Below are 12,057 nucleotides of genomic sequence, written 5' to 3'. Positions count from 1 at the left end.
GTGTCATCACTTCTACAGTAAAGAATTTCTACAGTAAAGAATTTCTTCCTTACATCTACTCTAAATCTACCATCCTCCAGCTTAAACCCGCTACCCCTTGTCCTGTCACTCCCTGCCCTTGTAAACAGTCCCTCTCCAGCTTTCCTGTAGGCCCCTTCAGGTATCGGTAAGCCGCAACTAGATCTCCCTGGAGCCTTCTCTTCTCCAGGCTGAACAATCCCAGTTCTCTCAGCCTGTCCTCACAGGAGAGGTGCTCCAGCCCTCTCATCAGCTTTGTGGCCTCCTCTGGACTTGCTCCAACAGTACAAAGTCTTTCTTGTACTGGGGCCCCCAGAGCTGGACACAGTACTCCAGGGGGGGTCTCAGGAGAGCGGAGTAGAGGGGCAGGATCACCTCCCTCGACCTGCTGGTCACGCTTCTTTTGATGCAGCCCAGGACACGGTTGGCTTTCTGGGCTGCAAGCGCACATTGCTGGCTCATGTTGAGCCTCTCATCCACCAACACCCCCAAGTCCTTCTCCTCAGGGCTGCTCTCAATCCATTTTCCGCCCAGCCTGTAGTTGTACTTAGGATTGCCCCGACCCAAACATGATGTTACTAACTGTGAACACTAGAATTTTTTTTAGGTGTGCCAACCCAAGACATTTTTCAATATACAGTAATAAATTAAGTGGATGCCTGATGGCACAAATGAGCTTGCTACTGAGAAATAACATTCTTCTGCATTTTGAAATAACTTTTAACTATTTTAAAGTAGATGTTCATTACTTTACTTGACCCTCACTACAGCTACTCATAATTCCTATTCCCCCTGCAGGGGGAGATTTACTTGCATGCTAAGAGAAATCCATATATTCATTATACTTCTGTTGGCTGAATTCAACTTAAATTTAAGAACGACACTAAACAAAACCTTTGTAAGATTCTGTACTGTTGAGTAAATTTTTTGCAAATACTTCAAAAGTCTTGTCCAACACTGAAAAATTAATTCAGCCTCCAGTAAGGTATGAATTCAAGTGCACTAATTTGTCTGTTTAAGGAGTAATTAAGTTAAACCAGAATAGTGATTCCAGAACAAGGCTATCCACGTATTAAACTAAATGAGCAGAGTCCATCTGGAACAACTCCACATGATATTGCATCCAAGCTCCATCTCCATGGAGATGACATAATCACCTCAGTTCTCCTAGCAAGCTATTCTTTCAAATTTTTATATTGATTGTTAAGCAATCAGTTGTTCTAAATAATTCCCTCTCATGCCAGGGAGGTTGAGCCAAGAGGGCTCGACCTGAATCTCTGCTGAACAACTCACATTTTCAGTACAAGTAGAAAAGAGGCACTGAAGAGTATGTATCTGAAAGAAGATCCCATCTCTACCACATTTTCTTTGGTATTTTATTAAATAAGTGACCCTGATGCTGAGCAGCAGAAAGTTCCTTTAATTAAACCGAGGACTAATGCCGGTCTGTCACTAATTGTACCAAATAATTATAAAATCAGCAATATCCTTGCTGGATCAAGTGTATCTATTTCTATTTCAGACAAAAATATAGATAAGTGCAGCTGGCTGTCTGATTTGTGTTGCTCAAATCTTGTCTATTTCAGCTGTATTAAAACCATAAAAGAACTGGCTTCCTCTTCTATGTTTTCTCTCATTGCTGGCAGCAGTGCTGAGCAGTCTGCCAACTTATGTGTAAACTCACCAGTTTTTCCAACAGCAAATTTATTTCTTGACTTGTGAATCACTGATATGTGACTGTCACATAATTCCCCTTCAGCCTATTTTATTAAATGATGATGAAATAGGTTCTGCAGAGCTAGCAAACAAGAAAAAAAAGTAAATAAATGCTTGCAGATTACAGAGCATAATGTATAATACACATGGAAGACCTTCAAGAGCCACATAAATTCTGTGTCTGGGTGTAACCAGGGCTTCCTAAAGGACTATCAGAAATGCATCTCCTGATTTCAAGACCACTCCATTTCAGAAGAAATACTGCAAGGTGATGATTCTGCTCAGCTTTACCCTTGGTTGAAGTTCCACATTGTTTGAAGGAAGTGGACAGCAAGATGTAACCTCAGTCAAAACGGAGGTACAGATGAATGTGAACAGAGACAGGAGCATCAGCAGATCGGCACTTTCCCGGACTTACGGTACAGTCGCAGGAGCGTTGGAGCAACAGAGTGGGGTCTTCTTAAGACGGAAGTAACTATTCATGGGGGTTTCAGAAACTTGTTTTCTTTGGGAAACTAGTCTCTCTCCTTTTGGGCCTCTCTCTTCTCAGAGGTATTTTGGCATTTGACAGAACATGACAGGGGCTTTGGGCATAACCATGCTCAGATTACCACCACTCTGGCTATTACCAGACAGATTAGCAGGAATTTATTTTAATAGAATTTTTCTTTGTTTTCTCTGAATGGATAGATTCAAGTTCCTCTTCTAGTGAAATCATAGCTCCATGGTATATCACTGTCTCCCCAGATGCAACCTGGAAATCTCTTGATATATGAAACTAAGTTTTCTATTTGCCATAATGGGCATAGCAAGTCTATTCCAACCTCCAATTTAATTCTCCTGATTCTTTCTTACTGTCTTTTTCTGACTTGTGCCAGTCAGAGTCTTGCTTAGCCAGCCAAGGTAAATCTCAGCTTGCAACTTCCGGCTGTGACCACTTTGGCAAGATGAAAGTGAAAAAAAAGATTGTCTCCCACAGTCTAGCGAGAGGAAATTAACAGTAAGCTAGCCAAACATCTTCCAGAGCCAAAGGAGTAAAGCTGGGTTTCAGAAGTCATTAATGGGCCTCAGACCATGTTCTTCCATGTGGTCATCCATCAAAGGTTCGACAAGCAACAGCAACAGAAATGGCATTTTCCTACGTTTGGCAGTTCCTTTGGCTCTTCCCCACCTACACACACACACACACACTTCATAGGTTTTTACTCTAAATGTCTGTATTAAGAGCTGCTACCCAGCTGACTCCCTTGTTCCTTACCAAGTACCTCTAATGCCTTGTGAGAGATTTTCATGCATCATTTTTTAGCGAATGACCTGCCATTTACATATTTATTTATTATAACTTATTTAAACTTTTACAAATTCAGAAATTTCGTTTGTTTTGGAGTCCTTTCTCCCGTTTGTGTTTAATGTCACTTAAGGTTGGTAACAAAAGAGATTTTTCACTATGTACTACAGGCAGAGCTGCTTCATTTCCCAACAGAAATGGTACTATGTCAGGGCTTCCCAGCACAGGCTAGCAATACAATTATCCCTATTTTTCCAACCTTCAGTCTCACTAGCTAAATTTGTCAATTTTGTCTTTGAGCTACATGCTGAGTTCTTTGACTCTTCTCCAGCAAGTTCATGAAGAATTGGCAGTCCTCTTCTGGGGCACTCTCCAGAGTACCTTGATCATGTCACGTGCTTTTTGAAGGACAGATAGATCAACCTAGAGTCACCATCACATAGCTGGTAATTCTTCTCAGAGATCTAAATTTGTCTCAGGGCACCTTCAGGCACTTTTTTCATGTGTAAAACAGGCATCCAGAGCTACCAAAAAATGGAGGAGCAGAAGAAAAGCAGATGCAGTCTCACCACAGCTGCCTTCATCACAACGGGAATTTGGTGCATTATGAGAAAAGGAGTGCTGGGATCAGAGATGTGTTTCTGTCCTATGCCTCTAATGTTTTGGAATCTGGGAAACCAGGGAGAAAATCAAGGGATGGCTCATGTTTTTCATGACATTTATTCCTAAAATGTCTTTTCATCCACAGTTAGGACCTGCTCTTAGTCTGCTAAGACTCCGAAAGACAGTACTGGGGTTTGTCAGTCACTAAGCTAGAAGGCTGTAACTGATATTCAAGAATCATCTCAACTACATCTGCTTCACTGCTCTCATCCTGACCACTTAATGGAGATTTTATGACATCCAATGAAGTATTTCTGACTTACCTCAGTACTAACTGCTTCATCTGAGGGATTGATCAGGACTACAGTTTCTAAGACATCACTTCTGTGGTGAAGAATCTTCTGACCTGCAAACACAAAGAGAAAAAAAAAAAAAAAAGAAAAAAAGAAAAGAAATTAAATTCAGCCAGTATGGTTTAAACCAGCACTTTCCATGAGCTTGTTGTATGTCCCAGTGTACGACAGCACTCTGGTCACCCAGAGCAGTGCACATGGGCCACAGAAACTGCTGTGCTGCTCATCTCTTCAGAAACACCCGTGGCATGTGGTCCTGTGGGCCAGAAACACTGCTTCAGAAAATTTAAGGTAATGAAAACAAACTGGCAACAGCACCAGGTCCTGTCCCTTCCCCCTGGCTAGAGGAATCCCTGTAACTCACCTTGATCTCACAGAGCTGGTGCGGATCCAGGACCTGAGTAACCATCACTAGCTGAGCATCTGACCTTGTACTTTCATGGATGTATCTACACCACAGATACAGCTGAGATTACACAGTTCTGTAATATGCCCAGGTGGTTTTAAATGAGCTTTTCCAGAAACTATTAGCAGCTTAGCTGCAGCAGCAGGAAAGTCAGCATGGGCTACAAACTTCCTCTGCAAGTAGCAAAGTGAATACTTTGGCTGTATGCTGGTGCTGCTCACCATGGCTATTGGGCACAACGTGTGAGGCAAGCAAAGGAACCCAGGGGCGTTCCTGCTGCCCACCACCACCAGCACCATCCCACACGGCACTCGCTTGCTCCCCATCATGCACCATGGGAGCGCTCCCGAGCCAGGCAGCTCCCCACACAGACCTCACGTCCCCATCCGCACCAGACGAACCAGGTGAAAGCTGGGACCCGGCTTGCCAAAACTCCCCTTTCAGCCCTCTGCCAATATTGATTAACATTGGGACACTGCGAGATATTCCCTATGGGGATGGTCGGACACTTACCGCGCTGCCCTGCTTCATCTTCCTCCTGCTTACAAAATCCATAGCAAGCTATGTTAGGCAACAAGAGTGAACGGGTGTACAAATAACAGCTAGCTCCTGTATGAATAATGTCTGGGCAAGTTTGGAGCAGCCTCTCAGCCTGCTGGCTTTCATACTTAGTCTGTCTCTGTATTTAATAGTGATATTCATCTGACTGGGAGTGAATGCCAGAAAAACACAACAGGACTCTTGACATTTTTTTCTTATGTTAATTGGCAAGTTCTTATCAGGGTCTCTTTCTGTGAAAACTGCAGTGAGATTAATTAGCAGCCATACTGTCATTCAGAAATCCAGACTGCTAATTAGTCCAAAAAACCAGAAGAGCTGTCCCTTCCAAGCAAACAGCTCAGTGCAATATTAATCAATTAAAATAATTAATTACGCCTAAAAGGAAGTCCGAGGGACACAGAACAAGTCACCTATTTGCCAATTTACAAAAAAAATCCCCTGTAAAGAGACGTAAACTAACGAGGCCGAGAACGGCCAGGCTGAAAGGGGCTCTGCATTCCTGAGAGCCGCGGGCGGCGTGGGGCAGCCTGGGAGGGCGGGCAGCTAGCCTTTCCCACACCGCCCCCGCCCCGGGGCACGCTCCATGCTGCCCCCGGCCCTTCCCCGGGCAGCCCCCCCCGCGGGCAGTGAGCCCTGCCTCCGCCAGTGATGCCCCCCTCCTCCTCCTCCTCGCCCTGCCTGCACCCTGCCTGCACCCCTCCTGCCCCCCGAGCTCACAATGCGCTGTGTCTTTTGCTGTTGCTCTGGGGAAGCTCTGCATTTATAAGCGTTGGAGCTTACAATCGCATGATAGAAAGTGAAGGAGAAGGAGAAAAAAAAAGAGTTCTCACGTAAAATGTGAGACAGGGTTGCAGTTTACTCTCTTGTGCGTGACAGTGCCTAGACACTTGTGGATAATAATCTAATTCGTTTGAAGAAACCTAGTTTTATTAACATACGTTCTTTTTGCTATACTTCCTTGAAAGGAGACTGTATATTACGAAAGGGAGGAGGGCAGGTCTCCCTCTGCAGCATCCAGTTCTGGCATTGTCCTTTCTAATTCAATTTATTTTTATGGCTCTGCTTCCCTGCCTAACAGGAATGCATATATAAGGCTACTTTCAGTAAAACATCCAGATGGTTCTGTTACCAGACTCCTTCAGAAGATGCTCTGTGATGTGGTATTTTAGTTATTCTGCAGATTTCCCTCAAATTAAGAGATAAGGCAGAGTTTATTGAATCTAGCCTCTACTGTTGGTAAGGAAACAAAAGAAATTGTCACCCTTTAGTTGCCACTGTCATTTGTTGCTTAATAGTTGGTGACACAGAGCACACTGCTTGAGGCCAAAGTAAACCTCATATATGATTAGGCATTAACACAACATACACAGGTAGAAAAGAAATTAAATTAGCCACATGCAAATTTAGACAAAAACACATAGTGTCCACCTGACTCAAAGCACCCATTTTGTACTTCACTGAATCTGCTCAGAGTCATGTATCTGTGTAGCTGGGAGGGATTTGACCTGAGGAGTTGCAACTCCTGCTGACCAGCACCAATGGTGGTTCCTTACATCCTACGCTCTCGTGGGCCTGACACCAAGCTCCAGTGGTTGCATGGTTTCATGCACCTTGAGACTGATTTCCAGAGGCAAGCACAGAGGTTGGCACCACGTACATGGTGCCTGCATGTGTGACTGCCTCTCTCTTCAACTCCTCAGCGTCAACATGTGTTACTGCTTACCACACAGGGTGGGGACCCAGCACTGGGAGGGTGTCCCATACCATGTAAAACTTGGGAAGTTTGCAGCTACTTGCTGATATTAGTAACATGGTCCCATGTCACTGCTTCAGAAATTAAAAAAAATACATCTTTTTCAAAAGTATTTACAATTTTGTAAGAGTAACACGGGCTTACTGCCCAGGTTGATATCCTGAGATGCTCAGCTGGAAAGAAGGAAAGTCTTCCATGGGAACAGTTTTATCAAACAGAAACGAACTATCACAGTGTGGGAGCAGAAAGCAGCAACACTATTTCACAAACTGGCAGAGGCTGCAACTTACTAAAGCACAGATGCTGTGGGAGAATATAAGTTGTGTACAAGATCTAGGGTTGCTTTAAATTTACTGGATTTTTGCAGCCCCTTTCAGATGAAGAAAGCAAGAAACTTCCAGGTTGAACAGAAGTGGTTGGGTGGATAGATTTTACCTGCTCATAGTTTCTGGAAAGTAAGTCGAGGTCCTACCTAAAGACTTTGAGAAATAAATATTAATCATGTTTGGAAGAAATCTAAGTATCTATCTGCTCACCCTTGATTTTATTAAGTAAACCTTCAAATTAAAACCAGATATGAATAAAGAGTCTTGGCAGCTGTTTGATTCAGAACCAGAACAGAGAGGAGAAGTATACAGCATGTGACAATTGCTTAAAGGGTGATTTCCACAGGCATCATCCCAGTTCCTATGGCCATAGGAACCCATTGGTCCCCTACACAGACAAATATCAATGACATTTATAGTAGGATTATTGAGATGGGGATGATGTCAGTAGCATTTCCTAGAGAAGTGACTGAACAGATTTCTAATTTACACAGTTGATCTTTTCAGGCCAATCAAGCAGCATGATCATGGGGCCCACTTTTAACAGCGATTATGTTAAATTTGTGCAAACACAAAGTGTAAATGAATGGCAAGGGAGAGAAAGCAAGCCCTCCTTCAAGTCTTGTTTAACCAAGGATCAGTACTGGGCATGCCTGTGCAAGACCAGCCCACGGAGGTGCATGCTGTAGGCAAGAAGCTATTCAACAGAGCACTCACTCGCTCCACATCAATGCCATTCCCACACAAAGTAAACACAAAGGAAGCAGGCAAACCTTTCCTGTGATGATTCTTCGCAGAAAGGGTGAAGGAAGCATACCTTCTCCCTCAGGATAACTGTTTGACACCTGAGCTGGCATTTAAACACAACTCTTTGGCAACTGTAAACATCTTTTCCATTGTAAAGAACTTTAAAGTATCGATTCACTTTCAGAAGACATGACTGCTGTGTTATGCCAGCCACCGTGCTGGGTGGCATCAGCAGATGGCACAGCTTGCAAAGGTTGCTACTGAAACTTCCCACAAGCCATGACTAGGCAGTGAACTCTCTGCAGCTGGAAACGTTCAGTGCTCTGCACTTGCAAGTAGCTGCAATGCCCAGGCCCCCCACAGCTGCCCCTGTTTTGTGGAGGGATTTCTGGACATTGAGAGGAGAAAAGTCCTCCAAAATGAACCATAAACCATCCATTCCCAGAGTTCGTTCTTCAACTCTGAGAAGACGTCTTTAACAGACCAGTACAATCACTGAGGAAAAGACATTTTCCCAACTGGGCAACACTGCGTTTGAGGAGCAGCAACATGCAACATTTTTCCTTGACATTTCTTGGTATAGATGGCAGGAAAGGCTTGGTGTACTTTAATTCCCACTCAGGACAATACCCTGTTTATTGATATCCACACACAGTAACATCTGAAAAGCTTTAGTCCTCATTGCCTTTACATCCATGCTAAGCAAGAGCTGGATGACTGAAAAGTATTACCAGCTAAGGATTTCATATATATAAGTATATAGGCGGCTTGCAGGTGAGGTGGGGGAAGAGAGGAGGGGCTTTACACTCTGTTGCTATGCATCCAAGCACTAAAGGTCAAGGCATAGGCAAATCTGACACTCTTTTACATTTAATTAATTTGGCACAAGAAAATACACCTTTAGCAAAACCAGAAGTAATAAATAGCCTGAGGAACACAACAAAGGTCTTCATCACTGAACAAGAGGTCAGGTAGAGCATTGTGTTTGAGGTGCTAAGACTCTGAAACACAGTATTGAGGTTTGTCAGTCAGTATGCTGGAGAGCAATAACTGATGTTCAATAATCATCTCAACTACATCTGTTTCAGATTTACCATGTCTGATGAAGGTTATCCCTTGCCCACAATATATCTAAATCAATAAATTCCTTTGGAAAAAAAAAATGAGCTTTTTGTCTAGCCTACAGTAATACAATAACCCATATATTTTACACAACTTCAAACTGCTCATTGCTTCACCTTCTTTTCCTGTAGGGACTTAAATTTGTCCTCCAAAAAAGACATGCTAACCTTGTGTTCAGCATGGTTGTTCTAGGTTATCAACAGAGTATTCAGAGTTCTGGATGACTGTCATCTGATGGTTGCTATTTCTTATACTAACTGAATAAATCTATGTTTCCTTGTTTTCAACACAAAGATTAATGGGTATAAATTTTCAAATAATGCTGTAATTGCGACCAGCCCCCAAACCTCCCCATTGCCTAACCTGGAGGGACTACACTGCAACAAGGATCCCAAACCAAGGAGAAAGGATCAAGATCCTCTTTTACAGCACATTATCAATTATCTGAAGAAAACTTGAGTAAATGATATGGACTACTCCATTCCTTTGTGTTTCTCTGTTGAGACAGGGCCACAGAGCACATTAAGTTTCCTGCTGACCTAAACTGCAAACTGGAGAAGTAGGTAAGTGTACAGCATTAAGCATGGTAGTGAGTTTTACAGAGTTGCCAAAGCAAATTCTGATGTTGTAAAAATCTGGAGCTCCGTATCTGCAAGTAAGAAGAAAATGATTTGCAGACTTGATGGAGAAATGGCTGTATAATGTCCAGGCACTGGACTTTGATAGCAGAACTTCAGAGAGCCCTTTCCAGACATGCTCTGAAAGCCCTGCAGGTGATGCCAGGGGCTGCAGAGGCTAATCAGTCAGCCTTGTAACTAGCTGACATGATGGGGAGTGGATAACACAGGCATAACTCCATTTACGTCGGAGAAGATAGATTCACTGCCTCCAGGGCTCAATTCAGCCCAATGACTTCTTAAATTTAAGCTGGCTGCAAGGAAGGTATAGTCATTTTTTTCCAGCAAGAACTCTTATATATCTATGAATATTGGAGTACTTACACATTTTTAGGTGAAAATAAAAGCCATAGCTGCTAGGATGCTGAGTTGGCGTGACAGCTGTGAACAAAAAGTCAGCTCTGCTAACATTGCTGAGCCTTCTGATGGTGACAAAGATTTGGAAGACTGACACTGACTGCAAAGTGTGACTGTTTTCCTCGTAGTTATTTAAACGTGCTTGCTGTGAACACAATGGTTAGTTCAGACTTATATTTAATGTTACAAGATTTTTATAGAGAATTATGTGTTGTCTCCGCAAAGTTAGGTTAATCTTTCTTGCATCTGATCTGCTGGAATACTAAACTGTGTTGTGACTCTGCAGGAAGCATAAATTATATGTTTTATCTTCTCCCTCTCCCTGCATAAATGGAATTCATATTGAAGTTTCCTATGGTTCAGCTGCAGCCTGGTTAAACGCTTTTCCTACTCACATCTGACTTGCAACAATTTATTAACTACAAGTCCCGAGAGGCAGTGTCCTGCAGCACATTGTATTTTAGGATTTTTAAGCTCACGTTTATTTAATGAAATAAGGCTAGTTACATATATTCATTTTAGTTCTTGGATAAGTCCTTACCCATCAGATCTCATTTGGGTTTATACTTCAAGGTAATAACAGAGCCCTGAAAGTGGAAGGCTAGACTGAAGATGATGATGCAGCCTGAACAGTAACTGCAAGATTCAGCCACCGGTTACTGTACATGAACCCAGTCCACCAATCCTTGCTCAGGACTCTTGAACAGCGGTGAGGGAAAGAAAGCTGGCCTGTTTGTACTAATATTCACAGCTGCATTCCTGTCTTCTGCCTCAAACTTTAATCTCTAATACTTGCAGACTTATGAACTGAGCTGTGCTAGGAGCTGCTCCAAGAACTGCAAGTGATCGCGGGGGACTTCACCGCCCTGCAACCCATTCCTGCTGAAATCTCCTGAAGTCCATTCAAGGCATTACATCATGTTTTCACACACCTTGTTGATCAACAGACTAATTGTATCAACTTTTCACACTAAACATTAATTTCTTGCACTATTTGCCAACTTTGTGTGACATTTAATTTGCTGTCAAAATACAGTCATTTATCAAGTGGAAGCAAACTGCTGGCCTTTTCACTCCCATCTGTTACTGTCAGGAGCAAATTACTACCCTCAGCTGTCATTCTTCACCTTCAGAAACAGCATTTTCCACATAATTCTTGATGTTTTACAATTTCAGGGCTCTGTGAAGGACTGCTAAAGATTAAAAATCTCTTCTGAACAAAGTAGTACAACAAAAAATATTCTGAAAAAAAGTTGAAGCAAATCAGTCTAAAGCACAATAACAATAAAAGCATATATATTATATTTTTAAGGCCTACTAAAATAGGTTTATCTCCCAAAAAGGGGATATGCCACAAAAACTGAACCAAGTACCCTAGGGATTTCATTATCGATTTCACTGATACTCTGGACAGGAGCAAAATTTTAAACTAAGATTGCTGAAGACCTCAATCGAATCAGTCAAAGAGAACAAGAATACACCTCCTGTTTGTATACTGCACTTGTAACAGTAGTGGAAACTAATGCTTCTGATAAATGAGTTCACCCTTGACTTTGCTTAAGAAAAAGATACATCCAGTAGTCAGTCAACAGCACCAATCTGTTCAATAAGTTCAGCTGCAAGTTATTGCTATCGAGCATTAAAATTCACTACTGACAGGAAAAAGACAAGCTGCTTCTTGAAGTGAGTGACTGTCTTTAACTATTGGAATACTTCTTTGATTACGAAACAAAAAATTCCTTATCCATTCTACAATAACCAATTATTCCTAATATCTAAGATTTCATATTTTTGGGGGAACTACCCAATATCCTAACCAGCTGTTGTAGAACTAGGGGGTCCCTGGCAGCAGTCCTTGCTTTATCATTTCATGCCTAATTGTGGATGTAGTCAGGCATGGCTGTCTCTGAACTCTGCCATTTCTGTTCTTTCGTTGACCTGTGTCATTTACCATCCACATGGTGGATAAAGCTCAAATCCCAGAAGTCTTGTCCACCACTATTTGGCAGCACTGTAATTTCAGTGAGAGGATGGCAAGCAAAGGACATAAATCCAAACCGGCACAGCTCGAACTACGCTTTGCAGACAGGTCTGTGCACCTTTATGACCCTACTCCAAGAAATTATCTCC

At 42.5% G+C, this 12,057-nt stretch overlaps 1 protein-coding gene across 1 annotated transcript in view; it reads right to left on the bottom strand.

Moving 5' to 3' along the window:
- MAP1B (microtubule associated protein 1B) overlaps positions 1 to 12,057 on the bottom strand; it is a 72,826-nt gene that overhangs the window by 20,073 nt on the left and 40,696 nt on the right. The window contains exon 3 of the mRNA XM_075740564.1: positions 3,949 to 4,031. Coding sequence (XP_075596679.1) covers positions 3,949 to 4,031 — 83 coding nt within the window. The remainder of the gene's footprint in view (positions 1 to 3,948; positions 4,032 to 12,057) is intronic.

This window comes from Balearica regulorum, chromosome Z, assembly GCF_011004875.1.
Source record: "Balearica regulorum gibbericeps isolate bBalReg1 chromosome Z, bBalReg1.pri, whole genome shotgun sequence".
Classification (NCBI taxonomy): Eukaryota; Metazoa; Chordata; class Aves; order Gruiformes; family Gruidae; genus Balearica; species Balearica regulorum.
This window is presented reverse-complemented; position numbering and strand designations above follow the sequence as displayed.